Genomic DNA, 21,513 nt, shown 5'->3' with positions numbered 1-21,513 from the left:
ACAAGCTCGTTCAACAAGTACCACGAACTCTTGTATTTCAAGAACGCCAACGAACATTTTTATATCTTCATTCAGCCCATCCTCGAAGCGTTTACACATAATAGCTTCGGACGAAACACATTCCCGAGCGTATTTGCTAAGTCTAACAAATTTTCGCTCGTAATCAGTAACCGACATGGAGCCTTGCTTAAGCTTAAGAAATTCCTTCCGTTTTTGATCAACAAATCTCTGACTGATATACTTTTTCCGAAACTCAGTTTGGAAAAACTCCCAAGTTACTTGCTCTCGGGGCACAATAGAAGTCAGAGTACTCCACCAATAGTAGGCAGAATCACGTAGCAAGGAGATAGCACACTTTAGGCATTCATCAGGTGTACAAGATAGCTCATCGAGTACCCGGATAGTGTTGTCCAGCCAAAATTCAGCTTGCTCGGCATCATCGCTATCCATAGCCTTAAATTCAGTAGCCCCATGTTTTCGGATTCTGTCAACTGGGGGCTTATTTGACCTTATTTGGTCCGTTACCGGTGGTATTGTAGGTGCGGGGGTAGTATTTGTCGGGAATGGAGGTTGTGGAACAGCCATATTAGTTCGAATGTATTGGTTAAACCAATCATTCATCACGCTATAGAATGCTTGTCTAGCTTCATCATTCTGATTACTAGCATTAGGTTGAGAGTCCGCCGGCACTGTCCCTTGTGCGGGAGCAGGCGCTACACTCTCAAGATCATCAGCTACTTCTCGGTCACGATCGGGATCCATTACTATAAATAAACACATTTACGATTGTCAGAAATCACCACACTATCAAGTAATCACATAAAATGGCATGTATAGCTAGACCCAAAACATTACGGTAGTCCTAGAATCGACTAAACCGTAGCTCTGATACCAATAAAATGTAACACCCCGAACCCGAGACCGACACCGAAGTCGGACACGAGATGTTAACAAACTTTGAAAAATTTTTTCCAGACACTGCCCAGTCTGAGTACTAGTCGCTTCAAAAATCATATCTTGAGTTTCACAACTCAAAAATCAGTTTTGTTATTTTTCCCTGAAACTAGACTCATGTCCCCACCTATGGATTTTTTTCTAGAATTTTTGGTCGGGCCAATTAGTACAGTTTATTAGTCAAAGTCTTCCATGTTACAGGGGTCGACTACACTGACATTTTCCCATTACGACTGGGATATCTCTCTGCACAGAGCTTCAATACTGATGCCGTTTCTTTCTATGGAAACTAGACTCAGAGAGGAATCCATACATATATGGTATGACCCCTAATTATCTCTGGTCAATTTATAGTGAATTTCCAAAGGCGGAATAGTGAATCCAGAAACTGTTCTGGCCCTGTTCCACAAGAACCCGAATATCTCTTTCTGTACTGTTCCTATAATTGTTTCGTTACTTCCATATGAAAGTAGATTCATCAAGGTTCGATTACATAATTTATTCACTATTTAATTCCACTCCTACGAATTCTTGTGATTTTTCCAATCCACACCACTGCTGCTATCAGCTTCTGTTTTCAAAGTGAACCTTACCTAATTTGGGGTTTCATGGACCAACTAGGGCCTTGTCATACATAAGCCCACATATGATCATACTTAGCCATTCTAGTGGCTGATCATTTGCTCAACACTTCCATTCCAACATAGTTACATCATGAAACCATCTATACATTCATAAATACGAATGGTCTAATGCCATACTCCACTTCTACAAGCCATTTTCGCATGGCTGTACACTTATACATTTCATAAAGTACTCGAAAGACAACAATGGGTAGTCCTATACATGCCATAACAAAATTCAACCAAAATAGTACCCAAAAGAGCCTTTGATAGTGTGGGCGACTTCGACTTCAAGATCCCGAGTCCGATAGCTGGAGAACCAAAAATCTATAAAACAGAGGAGCAATGTAACGAGTAAGCAATTTATGCTTAGTAAGTTTGAGCAAGGAATTCCAGCATAAACAAAGAATATCACACATTTAGCTAAACGGAATATTTCATAATACGCAATTTATCGATATTAAACTTGCTTCACAACATTAACAACCCTTATGCACATACACAATAGACTAACTTAGCCGAAGGCCGATAGCTCGTTTATCAACTGAGCGAACATTTATTCGTAAGGGCTCGATTGAATTCAACACATACGTAACATATCCCCATATTGGGATGTTTTTCGAGTATTCGCTGGAATTTTACAGCAAGCTCATTCATTACCAAATCACGTACCTTCGGGATTTAACCGGATATAGCTCCTCGTTCAAATGCCTTCGGGACATAGCCCGGTTTTAGTAACTCACACAATGCCTTCGGGACGTAACACGGATTTATCAACTCGCACGAATGCCTTCGGGACTTAACCCGGCTTTAATAACTCGCACGAATGCCTTCGGGACTTAACCCGGATTTAGTATCTCGCACAAAGGCCTTCGGATCTTAGTCCGGATATATTCGCTTAGCACAAAGCCTTCGGGACTTAGCCCGGACAGCATTCAATTAATTATGCACATCTAACAATAATTCATGGTACATTCATATTTCATTTTCGTTTACGAAACTCAAACACAAGGCACATATTGTCCTTGCACATTCGGCTTAATAGCCACACATAGAGCATGATTTAATCACATCGAAATTTAAGCTCTCTTACTCAAGAACTTACCTCGGGTGTTGTCGAACGATTCCGCTAGCTATTCAACCACTTTTTCCTTCCCTTTATCGGTTTTATTTCCCCTTTGCTCTTGAGCTTAATCAAACAAATAAATTGATTTCATCATTTAGGCATCAAAAGATGAACACAAGGCACTTAGCCCATATTTATACATTAGACATTAAAGTCTCATACATGCAAAAATCATGCATCAACACAACATATTAGCTAATTTCTTTGCCCTTGGCCGAATATGCATGTCCATTTTTGGGGTCGATTTCAACACTTAATACACACATATACACACTAGTAAAGCATCCTCCCCCTTTTCATCAATTTAACACATGCATTGCTCATTAACATGCAAAGTTACATTCGGCCTTAGCACACATCTTGCTAGCCGATTCTTCTCCATTTAGCAACCAATGCACATATGTGCTCACACAAAAAAAATGCTAAAAAGGAGGTTCAAGAATCATCAAGCCATCATCACATGCATCATTAACAAGCTTCATATTTTGCATGCAATGGCATTAACACAACCTCCACCTAGGCCGAATCTTAACTCATCCTCATGCCTCATCACCACAACATCAAACATCAACCAAGAATGATTCATCCATGGTCAAGTGCCATTTCCATCACATAGCAAGATTTAGACCATGGGTTAGGTAGAACTCAAGCTAACAACTAAAACATGCATGCCTCTCATGGAACATCATCAAACATACCTTAGCCTAGCTACATGCATGGCCGAATCTCTTCACCTTTCTTCTTCTTTCCTCCTTAAAATTTTTGGCCAAGGATGAACCAAAGGATGAGAAAATTTTTCTTTGTTTTTCTTTCTAGTTTTTGGCAAGCATGAAGATGAGAAAAGGATGAACAAAATTCCCCCCCCCTTTCTCTTCTTTAGCTCACGGCAATGGGGGGACAAACACTACACACACATTTTTTTTCTTTTGTTTTCCATTTCTTTATTACCCATACTCCTTATTTTATTCTTCCACTAACAAAACATGTTTCATGACATGTTTTGCCCATCCTTCCTTGTCATGGCCGGCCACTACTCATTAGGGGGGAATTTGACATGCAAGTCCCCCCCTTTGTCCACATGCACTAATAGGTCCTCACACATTGACCTATCACATTTTAGAATTTTCTCACATAAGTCCTATTGACTAAATTCACATGAAATCAACCAAATTGAAGCTTGAAATTTTCACACATTCATAATTACATATTCTACACAATAAGTATCACATTCAAACATTTCGGTGACTCGGTTTAGCGGTCCCGAAACCACTTCCCGACTAGGGTCAACTTTGGGCTGTCACAACCGTGTCTATGGCCCGTGTCCTTCACACGGCCATGACACACCTGTGTCCTAGCCCATGTCTAATAACCTTGACATTCTGTTTCTGACGTCAACAGCCGTTAAGGGTCACACGGCCAAGGCACACGCCCGTGTGCTAGGTCGTGCCCTCAACACGGTTGTGTCTCTGCCCGTGTGTTTACTATCATGCATACTAACTTGTAAAATTTATGTGTAGGGGACACACGGCCTTGTAACACGCCCATGGGGCTGACCATGTGTCACACACAGCCTAGGCACACACCCGTGTGCCTACCCGTGTGGACAATATAAGGCTATTTACCAAGGCCTATGCCACCCTGAAACAAAATTTAATACTAACCAACATATCAAAGTCTAACTTAATATGATTTCTCAACCAACAACCATAGCTAAGGCCTATATACATTTCATATATTCAACCATGCCAACAATTTTACATTCATGAAAGACTATCTTGCATTCATATAATGACTTTCAAAATTAATCATTTTCATGATCTTATACAAAATGAGTCAAATACTTAAAACAAGCAAATACATTTGGCCCCAAAACAGTATGACACCAAAACAAATTCAAGAGTTCCTATACATGCCATATTCAAACGAGAAAACTAACTATACCAAGTGCTTCGAGGATAGTGTGACTGGCTTCCCCGACGTCGTCGATAACTCTCGAATTACTTTGGAGGCACTATAAGAAAAGGGAAAGGAAAGAGGGTAAGCATAGGAGCTTAGTAAGTACATATATGCAAATAAGTCTGATTAGAAACACATTCGTCAAACAATGGCTTGTCATACTTAAACGATGTATCATTTTTAGCTCACTATATTGCCCTTCACTTCTTTTATACATACTTACTACATCTCATCACATACTAAGGTCCTATTCGAGAGTTTAGTATACATACCAATAATTTCCCTTAAAATAATCAATTTCATTCTCTCTACTGACATACCTCATTGGAAGTATCTCTAACCCATTCATCAAGTTACCTATTGAACACTCGGAAATACCAATGGATACATGGATAATTTACTCCTAAGAGCTATACCAGTAGCCAAGGAAACCTCATACTTTGTAATATTTGCTTAATTGAGCTACTCATTGGTCTTTTTACTAAGTTAGTACCTGGACCCCATAGCTCTGTCATGTAATGCCCGTTCATTGAGCTACTCACGGGTCTGCACACAAAGTTAGTACCCAGACCCACATTACATATTTCAATTATCTCATGAACTCAGACTCAACTCATGAGTTCAAACCACTCAATTTCTCATGACTCACCATTTGTATCCTATATTATTTCTGAGGTTCAATAGGATTTCGTATCTAACCTGATGTTGTCGTATTTGTTCATAATGTAAGTTACTCTTATATCGCATTATTTATACTTTCATGGTATTGAGTAAGATTATGATACCCGATAAAAATAAAATGTTTAAAAGTAAGCTACAATGACACATTATTTACATATGTACTTACTTCAGTGCAAAATGATGGGAACGAGCTTAATCCTCTTAAACTTTTGTTCTTTCCCCAATCAAGACCCGAATCACGTTTCTCTTGATCTAAAATGTCAAAAATTAGCTTATTTAATACACAAATCATTTAATTCAACTTAAGACTCATACTTTGGTAAAATGATCGTTTTGCCCCTAGACTTTCACAAAATGTCCATTTTACCCTTAGACCCGAAAATTGAGTTTATCACATTTTCTCATTAACCATGCCTAGCGAAATACTTTTAATACTAGGAGTAGCCTAGAATTCTCATTATATCATATGTTTATCACCTATTCTACAACTTATGCAAAATGGCCCTTTTTAGGGTTTTCATGAGAAATCTTTCCACAAAAGTTGTTTATTTCACAACCATGATTCATTTTCTTCCATAAAATTTCAAAAAACAACATGAAATCTTTCATGGTAAAACCCTAGACTTTCAACCATTTTGCAAAATAGTCCCCTCATTTGAAAGCTCATGCTACAAGGGTTCTAAAAGTACAAAAATCATCAAGAAAAACCATCAAAATCATTTACTTGAGAGGGTTACAAGTTGCTGAAATTTTGAAGCTCAAAAACCCCTAATATGCCTGAAATTTCGATGGTGTAGAGAAGAAGAGAAAAAAAAGATGACAACTTTTCTTTATTTTACTCAAATAGCTCATGTCATCAAATACCAACCCTACTACATTTTTGACTTTTTGACTCTCATTGTCTCTATGGCCTGCCATGCCATAAATAAGGGCTTTTTTTATCCTTAAAAACCCTTAATTTTGGTTCTCTAGCTATTTGGTATGTCTATCAAGTGAAATTGAACTTTTACCCTTCATGCAATTTAGTCTTTTTTCGCAATTAAGCTCTCAAACACTAAAATTTATTCACCAAATTTTTCATGCACTTTTATAATCATGCCATCATACATAAAATAATATTAAAATAATTTCTCTGACTTTAGAATAGTGGTTTCGAAACTACTGTTCCGACTAGGCCCAAAATCGAGCTGTTACAATGATTCTTTGATCTCGTATAACAAGATAAATGTAACATCCTAAAAGTTGGGGGTTAGTAGAATCGGGCTTGGGAATCGAGAGAGAGTGGTAAGGGAAACAATAATACTCTTTCCCTGCTAGCCTATCTAACATTTGGTCAATGGATGGTAAGGGAAAGTGATCCTTTCGGGTGGCATCATTGAGTTTCCTATAATCGATACAAACACGCCATCCAGTTATGGTGTGAGTTGATGTAATTAATGTATATTTTTATTAAAACCATTTTTTTCAAAAAATAAAAGTGTACATAGATGAAAATACTGCACTTAAGGCACCAGATCTAACAATTATGCAACAAGATTAAATTTCAAAGCTTCATTTACATTTTAATAAAGAGACTTCAATAAAAAAAACCATTTACGAAATAGATTTCATACCATTATTCGATTTTAACATCATTCAACATAGTTGAACTTTTAATAACATGTTTGAAATCACATTTTGATAAACATTTGAACAATAATATACAATAACATATTAAAATCAATAAGAATAAGTAAATTAAAATCAACATAATTTTAAGATAAGCATTTTAATAGATTTTTTTTCATATATCTTACTACAAAATATTCAAAAGTTATTGTAGAAGCTTTGTTTCACCTCAATCCACTAATTTCTCCTTTCCCTTACTTGAATTCTTTGGCTCATCTTCAAATTCTTTCATAAGAAATAAATACCCATTAACTCATAATTATTAAATGGCCATTAATATGGCTTAATAACTCAATAGCTTGCAATAAACATGAGATTATGCATGTATGAGATGAAAACTATAAACTCATACCATAGACAAACTTTTCTCACTCCTAACAACTTTAATCTCTCACTTGGGTTCAAACCCTAACTCTTAGATGATAGAGATGATGAGTGAAATGTTAGAAAAACCAGTTAAGAAACCAATTATTTTAGGTACAGTGGAAGTTTAAAAAAATTTCTTAAACCAAGCTCGTTGTGTTATTTATAGCAATAAACTTAAATCGTGATATACATGTGCTTTGTGCAAGGCTAACTAAATTGGATCCTGACTTTCGGTCAAACGACCTTCTTTTCTATCCTCAAACCATGAATTTCCTCGAATGTGGGCTTCAGCAACACAAACCAAGTCACAAAACAAAAACTTTTATTTACTTTCAGTAGGAAACTAAATTCTCTCTCTAGACAAATAACTTTTTTATATTCCTAGAAAATATAATTTATTCTTTTGTAAATAAATTACCACTACTTTTTGGCAGAATAACAATGCATGACGTGTGTAATTTGGTTAATCGATAGTCTATAGAGATAAGTATAAGAGTTCTGTTTGAGTAAATTCTGATTAAAATAATAATATTTTAATAGAAAACACATTTTTACTCTAAGTTGAGTAGAGAGAGGGGTAGCGACACCCTTGTAAAATTACTAAGGTTGTTGCCCCTTGTATTACATAAGGACATATTGGGTCCAATTATATGTGTTTCTTTGCCCAATATCTAACCCAATATTTATTTTCGATTGCCCAAAATTTTATTTATTTAAGAAATTAATTAAATTATCTAAATTAATTTCGCAATTAAATAATTGTCTTAAGTCAATTTTAATTCTGTTAAAGTCATAACAACTTTACCGTTATAGAATTTGTGAGAAAAATATTTATTTCCTTATTCAAAAAATTCATAATGACTTAATTAATTTAATTTCATTTTCAGACTTCAATTATTTAATTATAATTAATCAAATAATAATTTGAAGAAACTTAAATTACGTCACAAGTGAATAAATCCATAAGTGAATCTAGGATCTATTATACTTGGGTCATGTCCGATGTACTGTTAATTCAGTCAGTCACATCTATGAGTCATCCGCTCTAGTACCCAAGCTAATGTATTTCCCCAATTGAACTTGATAAATAACATATTAGTCTATCAACCAATTTGATTGTTTTTTATTAGACTAATGACATGTTTAGATTATCTATTAATATAAGTTATCTTTTCATATTTCGATCCAACAACGTAATATCACTTAGTATTAGTTAAATATTAGATAATCACCGAGCCAATATTTGTTTTCATTTTGCTTGGCGTATAAAACTCATTGAGGACAATACACAATAGATCAAGGGCGAAGCCAATAAATTTCAAGAGGGGGGCCAAGATAATGAACAATAATAAATTTAATAAATAAAAATAAACTAGAAAGAAATTTTAAAATTTATTTCAATTGCACTCTTCGATCCTTGACCTCACTAAAATCATCAATTGTTTTGTTTACATCAAATTTTTCTACAAATTCTTTCTCAATGTACACAATAAAAGAACTTCTTAAAAAATCATCTTCCATCTTGCTGTGAAGTCGAGTCTTCACAATCTTCATAGCAGAAAAAACACGTTCTGCGAATGCTGTTGAAACTGGAAGAGTCAATATAAGACGAATCAACCTATCAATGAGTGGGTACATGACTGACTTTCCACTCTCAACTAAGCTTCTACAAAGTTCAGAAAGTGTTGATATTTTTCTCAAATCAGGATGCTTACATACATCAAGTTCATAATGCTTCAACTCATATAGGATACGCTCTTCCTCTTGTTGGGAAAAATCTTCTAGATAGAACTTGTTTACAAAAAATGAAAACTTTATCAATATTAAATAACTTGAAAGGATCTAAAGCTATAGTAAGAATAAGAAGCTCGACAACATGTTCATTAAACCTGCCCTTCAATTCTTGCAACTGAGTATCTATTGTAGCAAAAAAAATATATCCACTTGATAATGATGCTCCACTATAACATATTCCTTCTTGTTGCGACTACGACTAACAATGTATTGAGCATTCATATCAGGAAAATTCAACTCCCAAGTTTCACAAAAAAAAATATCACATTTTTTCAATAATTCTTTCAGTCCATCATCTCTCAACTTTTGAATTAAATCTTTTGTTGTCAAAATTAGACTAATGGCATTTAATATATTTTGAAAACGACGTTGAAAAGCTTGAAAAAGGTTGTCAGTAACCCCTAAAACTTCTTTCATCATATGCAAAATAAAAATAAACTCAAAAGATCTCAATCTATTATATGCGTTATAAGCATCTTTTCGCTGAGAATAGTTAGAAGCGATATTTTTTATATTTTCAAGAACTGTGCTAGTAGCATTGTACATATTCAGTAAACTAGTAATTGAATTTAAATGGGAACTCCATCAAGTCTCGTCAGGACATTGTAAAGTGCAAATCTGATTTATTCATGTTCCAGTTGTTAACTCATTGATGGATAAAAATGAGTTATTTCAGCTACTTGGGCCTTTTGTAATTCATCGTGTTGTTTGGAAGAAGCTGAAGCAACATTAACAATATCAAACAAGTCTTTAAAGAATTGGTGCACTTCAACCACTTCTCTAGCAGCTACAACCAATGCTAACTGAAGATAGTGAGCAAAACAGTTAACATAATAAGCATATCGACAATCATTCAAAATCAAAGTTTGCAAGCGGTTAAATTCCCCAAGCATATTGGTTGGTCCATCATAGCCTTGACCTCGAATATTTTGTATGTCAAAACTATGTTGCAAGAGAACATTAAAAATCACATTCTTCAAAGTCAATGATGCAGTATCTTTCATATAGACTATATCAAAAAATCATTCTTTTACTTGTCCTTGTTTATTAACAAATATCAAAATAATTACCATTTGCTCTTTTTTTTGACTCGTCTCTCACTTCATCCACAATAATGCTGAACTTTCTGTCACTAATTTCTTCACGAATTACATTACGAACTCTACTAGCATAAATTTACAATTCTCTTTTTTTGTATTGTTGAAGAAGTATAACTAGCATTTTGTGGAGCACCTTTCAAAACATGTTCAACTTTCTCGTCATATGACGCTAATGGTGAGAACAATTCCAGAAAATTCCCACGATTTTTTGATCTTGAGCTTTCATCATGACCCTTAAAAGCACACGTTTGAAATGAAAACCATTGAACAACATCTATACTAGTTTTTAGACGTAGATGATTAGATGCAATTTGTTATGTTGCTTGTCTATCAAGTGATACTTCAATATGTTGAGCTTGATTCATTAACTCCACATAAGCTCGTTGTGCATTGTTATGCAGTGAATTTAGATATTTTCCCGTATGTGTCAAAAAAGCACAATTGCATCCATCGTGCACCTTTTTCCAATTACTAAAGCTACTATGAGCAAATGCAGTTGATCCAAAATGACTACTTGGATTTTTACTAAAAAGAAAACAAGACAAACAAAATATTGCATCTTTGGAAGGTGAATATTCTAGCCAGGAAAATTATTTAAACCATGATGGTTGAAAATAACGAGGATGCTTTTACAATTGGAAGTAGGATATTTTGAAAGTATAGGTTAATATAGTCCAGCCTTAATAAGCTCTTCGAATTTCATCACGCATATTAACCGGATACTCGTATATTTGCTTAGGTAACCCAGGTTCTGTAACATTCTGAATTAGGGTGTAGTCAGAATAGTGGTTTCAAGACCACGAATCTGAAGTAGAAATAATTATTTTATGATTCTTGTGAGGTCTATGATATGATTTCATGCTTGTGTCAAATTTTCATGAAGAAATTCTATTGATAAAGTATCTAATTTGATATCTAGAACTAAATTGCAAAAGTTGCAAAATGTGAGTTCTAGAAGCTTTAAGCATGAAATTTCCATGGATTGTTAATTAGAGTTCCTTAGTTAGTAATTTTCCCAATTTCTATTTCTATAGACAAAAATGGGCATGAATAGGAAAATTTTGAAAGAAAGGCCTTAAGGGCATTTTTGTCATTTGGTTAATAAAAGAATAAAAAGGGAAAAATAAGTCAAAATTGTGTCCATCTTCCTCCCTCCTTAGCTGAAATTCTCAAGGAGCCATAGCTAAGGTTTTATTCATCCTTTCAAGCTCGATTGTAAGTACACCCTAGCCCTGTTTTTAATGTTCTTTATGTTTTTGAGATCTTTAAAGCATGATCTAGATATTTCCACCATTATTTTGAGCTAGATTTCATATTCAAAAACTTACACATGCGTGACGTGCATGTATTTTGGTGTTTAATGAGGAATATGAAAGTTTGATGCATGATAAACATCTTTTATTAAGTGGTTTTTCATGAAAACACCTAAAAAGGACCATTTTGTAAAAGTTGTAAAATGGGTGGTTAAAAATCTAATTTGAAAGAAAATACGAGCTGATATGAGTATGATATAAGTTTGGCTGGGCTTGGGTATCAAAGAAAATGAACACATTTCATTTTACAAGCCTAGGGGCTAACTTGTAATTATGCAAAAGTTTAGGTGGAAAATTGTAATTTCTCCAAAGTATGATTTACGGACTATTTTTAACAATTTGATAATTAAATAAGTGAAATTTTCTAATATATATCAAGAAAAACGGAGTCCGGACCTAAACTGATGAAAGAACAAGGTTGTGGACTAAATCGAATAATAGCCATATTTTGGGTACCGAGGTAAGTTTGAGTGTAAATAATGAAATGCTACAATATTATGTATTTAGTGTGTTAATATTGCACGAATTGTATGATTGTCTTTATGGATTTAATTAATGATGACTCGATGACGATTCGATGAGTTCGATACCCCAAAATCTCGGTTGAACTATAGCAATAGTTAGGATACAAATGTCATGACATTAGGGTTATGTATGATGCCATGTAAGACCATGTCTGGGACATGCTTTGGCATCGATATGTAATTTCATGTAAGACCATAGCTAGGCTATCGGCATCGATATGTGACCCCATGTAAAACCATGTCTGGACATGGCATTGGCATCGACCTACGATCCCATGTAAAACCATGTCTGGAACATGGCATTGGCATCGACCTACGATCCCATGTAAGACCATGTCTGGGATATGGCATTGGCATCGATATGTGATCCCATGTATGAGCATATCCAGGATATGGCATTGTCATCCTACCATGTATATAAGAGTTCCCGAGTATCCTTTAGTATTCCAAGTGGTTCAACGGGTAATGCAACGACTATGCCAAAGAGATGACAGGTATGATCATGTTGAAAGGGTACAGGTACATACAAAAAGATCATAAATATAGAGATTATGAATCAATAAAACCCTAGAAGAAGTGAATAATGAACTATGGTCATAATTTTTATTATACATTATGTAAATGACATGACTTAAAATGTATCTATGATACTTGATGACATTGTGATAAATATATTATTGTGTTATGGGTATAATATCACATGGTTAATGTTGTTAATTATTTACATGCAAATTTACTAAGCTTTATGCTTACTCCATTTCCTTTTCTATTTCCTTAAAATGTCGCCAAGCTATCTCGGGGATTGAAGGACGTTGGAGCTCGATTCACACTATCAAATTAATCTTTTGGGTATAGTGAATTTAAGTATTTTGAGTATGACATGTATAAGGACTTGGTCTTTTTGTTATATGTCATATTGGTTTAGCCAAGTGTGTTGGCTTATAATGATTTGATGATTCATTTTGTATATGGCCATGGGATATGGATCATATTAATTATAGTGATGTAATCCTATTCATATATGCATCCATCTGCTAAGATTACTCTTGATGTGATTAAATTTATTTAGCATTTGTGGAGGTGACCATAGATGTTGGGTGATGGAGTTGTGAGTAAATGGCTTAATAACAACTAAGGCATGAATGTGTAAAATAGAGGTAAACTAAGGTTATATCTGTACATGTAATGTATGTGATTTGGAAAGCTTAGCCTAAATAAAATGTAAAGCCGTAAGCTAGTATAAACTGATAAGATGTTGACAAGCACGAGTCATGTTTATGCATGTGTAAGTGCTCATTTATGCCATGTAAGATATCATTAAGATGAGTGAGTGTGCATGTGTTATTATGGGTGACAAAGGCTTGGAAAATAGCCTCAAAACTGTCCACACGGGCAGGCACATAGGCGTTTGTCTAGACCGTGTATGACACATGGTCTACCCTATGGGCGTGTGATCTGACCGTGTGTCTCCTGCACCCTATTGAATGTAAAACAGAATGCTCAGTAGTAAACACACGGGTAGAGACACGGCCGTGTGTCTCAGTCGTGTGAAGGACATGGCTGCAGGACTTGGGCGTGTGCCCTGGCCGTGTAAAGTCTGCACTTAATTTTTGGAGTTTAATTCACCACATGGGCGTGTATGACCACATGGCCTATCTACACGGGCGTGTGACCCTGTTTCATGAAAATTTTTTAAGCTTTCCCCAAAGTTTTCTAAAGTTCTTGGTTTAGTCTCAAACCGCACCTGATGTTTGTTTTGGGCCTCGTAAGCCCATAAAGGGACAATTTGCATATGTATGAATGAATTTAAGTTGAATGAAATTTTATGGCATAGTTTTGTATGTTTTCTCATGTTTAAGGCCGGTAAAGCCTCGTACCCTTTCCAGACGTCAGACACGGGTAAGAGGGTTACATTTAGTGGTATCAGAGCTACAATATGGTCGATTCTCAAACTAACATAACATGTGTACGAGTCTAGCTATACATACCATACATACATTATAATAGTGTGGCGACTCCTGACCTTTCTAAATTGTGTTTTCAAATAGTAATGGATCCCAATCGAGCTGAACCTGATGATGTAGAAAGTAATGCGCCAGCTCCCACTCAAGGGGCAACATCAGTTGGAAGTAGACCCGTGACTGTGAGTCAAGAAGGAGGAGATGAAGTTAGGGAAACCTTTCTCCATATGATGAATGCCTGGTTTGTGGAGTTCATTCAAACGAACCCGAACACTCAACCCCCTCCACTTCCACTTATCCTTCAACCTATCACCGTAGCACCTCAACGTATGGAGTTCATGAGACTAAATAGACCTCCACTTGATAAGATTAGGAAATAAGGAGCCAAAGATTTCCGAGCTACTGTAGGTGATGATCGCGAAAGGGCTAAGTTTAGGCTCGAGAATACCATCAGGGTATTTGATGAATTGTCATGCACACCTGAGGAATGCATGACGTATGTAGTATCACTTTTGAGAGACTCGGCTTATCAGTGGTGGAACACCCTTGTGTCAGTTGCACCAAGGGAGAGAGTTAATTGGGAATTTTTCCAATAGGAGTTTCGTAAGAAGTACATTAGTCAGAGGTGTATCGATCAGAAGCGAAAGGAATTTCTTAAGTTAGAACAGGGATAAATTTCTGTAACAGAATATGAGTGTGAGTTTGTGAGACTTAACAAGTACACTCGGGAGTCTGTATCGACTGAAGCCATCATGTGAAGAGGTTTGAGGATGGATTAAATGAGGATATCCGATTGCTGGTTGGCATCCTAGAATTAAAAGAGTTTGTTGTATTAGTTGAGAGAGCTTGCAAGGTCGAATAATTGGCTAAAGAGAAGAGAAAGGCTAAGTTTGAGTCTCGAGATTCAAAGAAGAGACAGATGAGTAAGTCACTGCAGTCCTTATCTAAGAAACCGAGGAAGTTTAATACTCGATCGAGTGTTTCAGTTGGGTACTCAAATAGAAATAAGGGTAAGAAGAGCTCGGTTTCGAAAGCTTAGACTACCTCAATTGCTGGTATCGGTAATGCCCGACAGAGTAGACTAGAGTGTTCACATTATGGTAGACGTCACCAAGGCGAGTGTCGAGTTAATGATAGAGCTTATTTTAAGTGTGGTTTCCAGGATTACTACATCAGAGATTACCCCGAGGGAGTTGAAAAAGAGAAATTTTTGAGTGCACATCGGGTAATACTGCTTCTCGGGGGAGACCACAAAGAAATTTGGGAAATGAAGCAAGTATTAAGAGTGCACCTAGAGATCCAGCTGTGAGACCCGAGGGTAGGGCACCTGCGAGGACTTATGCCATTCGCGCTCACGAAGATGCTTCATCTCCTGATGTGATTACGGGTACCTTTTCTCTTTATGATACTCATGTTGTTGCTTTGATTGATCCGGGATCTACCCATTCGTATATTTGTGTAAAATTTGTGTCTAGTATGAATATACTTGTTGAATCCATAGAATTTGTGATAAAAGTGCCAAACGCTCTAGGCAAGCATGTGTTAGTTGACAAAGTATGTAAGAATTGCCCTTTAATGATTAAAGGTCATTGTTCCCAGCTAATCTTATGCTTTTTCCATTTGATGAATTTGATATAATACTTGGTATGGATTGGTTGACCATGCATGATGTAGTAGTAAATTGTGGAAGGAAAATCATTAAATTAAAATGCAAAAGTGGTGATATTCTTTGGGTTGAACCAGATGAATCGAATAGCTTGCTTGTAGTGATTTCTTCTGTGACTACTCAGAAATGAATAAGAAAGGGTTATAAAACTTAACTGGCCTTTGAGTTGACTACAAAAGAGTCTGAGTTGAAAATTAAATCAGTGCCGATAGTGTGTGAGTATCTGGATATCTTTCTGGAAGAGTTGCCTGGATTACCTCCTATTAGGGAAGTTGAGTTTGGTATTGAGTTAGTCCCTGGTACTGCACCTATTTCGATTACACCGTATAGGATGGCTCCGATGGAGTTAAAGGAGTTGAAAGTCCAATTACAAGAGTCAATAGATAAAGGTTTTGCGAGACCTAGTTATTCTCTGTGGGGAGCACTAGTGTTATTTGTGAAGAACAATGATGGTTCAATAAGATTTTGTATAGACTATCGACAGCTCAATAAGGTAACCATAAAGAACAAGTACCCCTTTCCAAGAATTGATGATTTGTTTGATCAATTGAATGGAGCCACAGTGTTTTCAAAGATAGACTTCAGTTCTGGTTACTACCAGTTGAGAGTTAAAGAGTCCGATGTGCCGAAAACTACATTTCGGATGAGGTATGGTCACTATGAATTCTTGGTTATGCCTTTTGGTTTAAAGAATGCTCCTGTAGTATTTATGGACTTAATGAACCATATTTTTTGATCATACTTGGATAAATTTGTGGTTGTTTTTATCGATGATATTTTGATTTATTCTCGTGATGAATCCGAGCATGCCGAACACTTGAGAATGATTTTACAAACTTTGAAAGACAAGCAGTTGTATGCTAAGTTCAATAAAAGTGAATTTTAGCTTAGAGACGTTGGATTCTTAGGTCACTTTGTTTCGGGCAATGATATTAGAGTTGACCCAAATAAGATTTTGACTATTGTTGAATGGAAATCGCCAGGGAATGTAACTGAAGTTAGAAGCTTTCTGGGCTTAGCCGGTTATTATAGACGGTTTGTTAGAGGATTTTCCATGATTGCTACTCTGATGACGAGGCTGTTACAGAAAGATGTCTAGTTTAAATGGACGAAAAAATGCCAACGGAGTTTTGAGAAACTAAAGGCATTGTTGACCGAGGCACCGGTTTTAATGCAACCTGAACCGAGAAAAGAATTTGTGGTTTTTGTGTACTTATGCAAGAAGGTAAGGTTATAGCTTATGCCTCAATGCAGCTGAAGCCACATGAGAAAAATTATCCAGCCCATGATTTGGAGCTAGCCGCTATTGTGTTCACGTTGAAGATTTGGAGACACCATTTGTATGGTGAGAAATGTCGAGTTTTCACTGATCATAAATGTTTAAAGTACTTGATGACTCAAAAGGATTTGAATCTACGACAATAGAGGTGGCTAGAGTTGATAAAAGATTATGAGCATTGATTATCATCCTAGAAAGGCGAATGTGGTCACCGATGCTTTGAGTAGGAAGTCATTATTTACTTTGAGGGCTATGAACACTCAATTGGCTTTATCAGATGATGGTTCGATTTTAGCCAAGTTGAGAGCTAAACCAATGTTTCTCCAAGAGATTTATAAAGCTCAGCGAAGTGATGGTGATTTACAAGCCAAAAGAGTCCAATGTGAATTAGGTATGGAATCAGATTTTTGGATTAGTTCTAATGGTTGCTTGATGTTTTGAGATAGGATTTGTATTCCTAAGAATACCGAGTTGATTCAGAAGATTTTGCTTGAGACCCATAATGGTTGTTTGTCTATGCATCCGAGTAGTACAAAAATGTACAATGACTTGAAGGACCTGTATTGGTGGCTGAGTATGAAAGTAGATATTTTTGAGTTCGTTCCAAGATGCCTGATTTGTCAACAAGTGAAAGCTGAACACCAAGTACCTCCAGACTTACTTTAACGTGTGATGGTTCCCGAGTGGAAATAGGACCGTATGACTATGGATTTCGTGACAGGTTTACCTTTGACTCCGAGAAAGAAAGATACAGTATGGGTTGTTATAGATCGATTGACTAAGTCGGCTCACTTTATAACAGTAGGTACCGACTACTCACTTGATAAGTTAGCCGAGTTATATATTTCTAAAATAGTGAGGTTGCACGGAGTACATTTGTCGATTATATCAGATAGAGATAAGAGGTTCACTTCACTGTTTTGGAAATAGTTACAAGAAGCGTTAGGTGCGAAATTGAATTTTAGTATTGCTTTCCATCCGCAAACTAACAGACAATCCAAAAGAGTAATTCAGATTCTTGAAGATATGTTACGGTGTTGTGTTCTTGAGTTCCAAGGTAGTCGGGAAAAGTACCTACCATTGGTAGAATTTGCCTACAACAACAGTTTTCAGTCGAGTTTGAAAATGACACCTTATGAGGCATTGTATGGGCGTAAGTGTAACACCTCTTACCCGTGTTTGACACCGGAACAGGGTATGAGGCATTACCGGACTTAATCACTAATCATTGTATAAAAATCGATTCATAATTTCACTGTAATTTAAAAATTTTTCAAACACATTCAAGCTGTCCCTTAAAAAGAACTTACAAGGCCCATATCATGCTTTAATTCAACCACAAACATAGGCAAGCATGCACATGCATAAATTGCATCATTTAATTAATAACATAATCAAGACTATCTACATTAAATGACTTTATACAATAGAGACCTTCAAATAACATAGGTTAGTATTTTAAGCCAATTCCTAGCAACTTAATAACAATTAAACGAGTCTCCATACATGCCAAAGACTTAAAATACTTTAAAACCTTTATATATCGATCAATAGTTTGATAGTGTGATTTAACCTCCGGCGACCTCCAACTCGAGCTAACATCTTCGACACTATAGGAAAAAGGAAAGGAAGGGAGTAAGCATTATAGCTTAGTAAGTAAGTATGTAAATATTATTAAACAATACATTATCATACTTTAAACAAAGTCACAATATGTTCCCGGAATATTACCATCACAAACACACATACTTTCACTATTACAATCATAAACAGGTTCAAAATAAGCTATCTAGTAGAGTACCAACAACTAAATTATTTATTTCTAGAGCTACAGAATTCCAAATTACAAACTGTTAATTTTCCTTGAAACTAGATTCACATATATTCTTACCATAAAATTTTCAGAATTGTTGGTCTAGCCAATTAGTACAATTTATTCATTGAAGTTACCCCTGTTTCACTGCTCAACTGTTCTGACCACTCTTCACTACGAATCAAATCTCTCCTCGTACAGAATTCGAAGGATGTTATCGTTTATTTCATTCGAATCTAGAGTCATTAAGGATTTCAAGAATATAAATTATATCCTCTAATTATTGTTTTACAATTTTTAATGATTTTTCCAAGTCAGAACAGGGGATCACTTAGTCATTCTAAACCAGTCCCTCAAAAACTTAAATATCTCATAATATAGAATTCCTTTGCTTGCTCTGTTTTGTTATATGAAAATAGACTCATTAAGCTCTAATTTGATATCTCATTTAGTCTCTGATTCAATTTATACTATTTTTGGTAAATTTTTAGATTCACATCACTGCAACTATCTAGAATAGTTTTATTGTCAATTTTGATCTTTCACACTTCAATTGTATTCATCACTTTCCCATAACAATCTTTCCAATTTCCAATCACATATTGAGCATATTGCTCATAAGTTACACGTATATATACTTACACTTATCATCAAAAAGTCATACACAATTTCATTTAATCAATTTCCCAGTTGAACGCTTCGGAATAATAACAGATACGCGATGGTATTGCACACAGCCCACCTTTAAAATCGAAGCTCTCTTATACACATAGTGGCCTTCACTTAGCACCACTCATCTAACCTAGCTCGATTGTACACATAATTTTGGCTCTCTTGTACACATGGTGAACACTTAGTACCACCCATGTGACCTAGCCAGTTTATCTCGTAGCTCTCTTGTCTACATGGTGTCCTTCACCCGGAACCACGCATGCAACCTAGCTACATATATCCCGTAGCTCTCTTGTCTACATGGTGTACACATAGTATCACCCATGCGACCTAGCTACATCATAATGTCTCATAGCTCTCTTGTACACATGATGTGCACTCAGCACCATACATGTGACCTAGCTACATACCATCTATATCATCCAATCTTTTCGAAGGTTCAACCGGGATTTCTCTCTCTTTCTAATACTTGATTCCATACTTCCAATAGTCAATTATGATTCAAAAATCAGCTACAATACATAAAATATGCTGAAATACAAAAACATAATAAAGATAATGTATTATTTACATACAAACTTACATACATTCTCATTTCCATATCGAATTAATATTGAACATTTAAATCATCATAATTATACTTACTTTCAACACCTCGGAAATCATAGTAAATATATCAATTTTACATTGAAACATGCATAAATTAATGCTTATTATACATATGAACTTACCTCAATACTAAATGGCCATTTTACCAACTTTCCCGATTTTCTATTTTTCTCCCATTCTAGATTCAAATCTCATTTTCCAGGATCTAAAATATTATATTTTACTTATTTAATTAATGTACTATTCAAAACAGTCCTTAACTCAAACTTTGGGAAAATTACAATTTTGCCCCTAAACTATTGCATATTTACACTTTTGCCCTTAGGCTCGGGAATTAAACTTAATCCCTTATTCTTATGTTTTATGACATGCTGATCATTTTTCCCTTCTATGAAAACATCAAATTCTCACTCTAACACATAGTTATGAACAATAACAACTTTTACCGATTAAGCCGTTTTACTCATTTTTGCTTAAAACCGCTTAGAAAAAGTTGTTTAACATAATTTAAGCCTTCATATTCTACCATAAAACATCAAAATAAATACATTTCACCTATGGGTATTTTTCCAAATATGAACCCTAGCTTAAATTATTGCTAGAATAAGCTTAATCAAGTTACCGGGATTCCAAAATCATAAAGAACTTGAAAAACGGGGCTAGAACGGACTTACTATTGATCTTGGAAAGCTTGAAAACCCTAGCCATGGCTTCCCCCATGCTAATTTCAGCCTCCATGAAAAAAATGAGTCAATTTTGGCTTTATTTTCCCTTTTTATTTCTTTTAATTACCAAATGACTAAAATGCCCTTAAGGCCTTTCTTTAAAATTTTGTCCTATTCATGCCCATTTTTTTTCAAATGAAATATAATGGTCTAATTACCATTTAAGGACCTCCTCTTTAAACCCCCATTTCAATCAAGTACTTATGAATTAGAACACATATTTTGCAACTTTTGCAATTTAGTCCTAAAAGTCCAATTAAACACTTTATCAATAAAATTACTTAACAATATTTTTACACAATATTTTAATCAATAAATAAACCTTAAAACTTAATCGAAATAAATTTTTCAATAAATAAACCTTAAAACTTAATCGAAATAAATTTTTCAACTTTGAATTTGTGGCTCCAAAACCATCATTCTGTTTAGGCCCTAAATCGAGCTGTTACAGCAACTTCTGCAAATAAGCCCTAATAGGCAAATTAAACATGCAATCTGTAAAATTTCTTATCAATACTCTAACACATGCATCTAATCACTCGATAAATCATAAAAATTAATCGAAATAAACTTTTCTATCTTAGATTTGTGGTTTCGCAACCACTATTCCATTTAGGCCCTATTTCGAGATTTACAGTAAGTGCAAAACACCTTTGTATTAGACCGAGCTCAGAGAGAAATAG

At 35.4% G+C, this 21,513-nt stretch overlaps 1 protein-coding gene across 1 annotated transcript; it reads right to left on the bottom strand.

Annotated features, from left to right (window-relative positions):
• Positions 1-8,766: 8,766 nt before the first annotated feature.
• On the bottom strand, positions 8,767-10,172 carry LOC107959835 (zinc finger MYM-type protein 1-like). The gene is made up of 2 exons (XM_016895986.2): positions 9,849-10,172; positions 8,767-9,165 (listed from the first exon to the last, which is right to left on the bottom strand). The coding sequence occupies exons 1-2, from the start codon at positions 10,170-10,172 to the stop codon at positions 8,767-8,769; spliced, it is 723 nt and encodes a 240-aa protein (XP_016751475.2).
• Positions 10,173-21,513: the final 11,341 nt, after the last annotated feature.

The sequence above is a fragment of the Gossypium hirsutum genome, chromosome A11, assembly GCF_007990345.1.
Source record: "Gossypium hirsutum isolate 1008001.06 chromosome A11, Gossypium_hirsutum_v2.1, whole genome shotgun sequence".
Classification (NCBI taxonomy): Eukaryota; Viridiplantae; Streptophyta; class Magnoliopsida; order Malvales; family Malvaceae; genus Gossypium; species Gossypium hirsutum.
This window is presented reverse-complemented; position numbering and strand designations above follow the sequence as displayed.

Excerpts from the sequence above, each read along its gene's own strand:
- LOC107959835 (XM_016895986.2), bottom strand. The coding sequence starts at position 10,172 with ATGAAAGATACTGCATCATTGACTTTGAAGAATGTGATTTTTAATGTT. Across the intron at positions 9,166-9,848 it reads ATGAATTACAAAAGGCCCAA|TTCTATCTAGAAGATTTTTC; the intron begins GTAGCTGAAATA and ends TTTGTAAACAAG.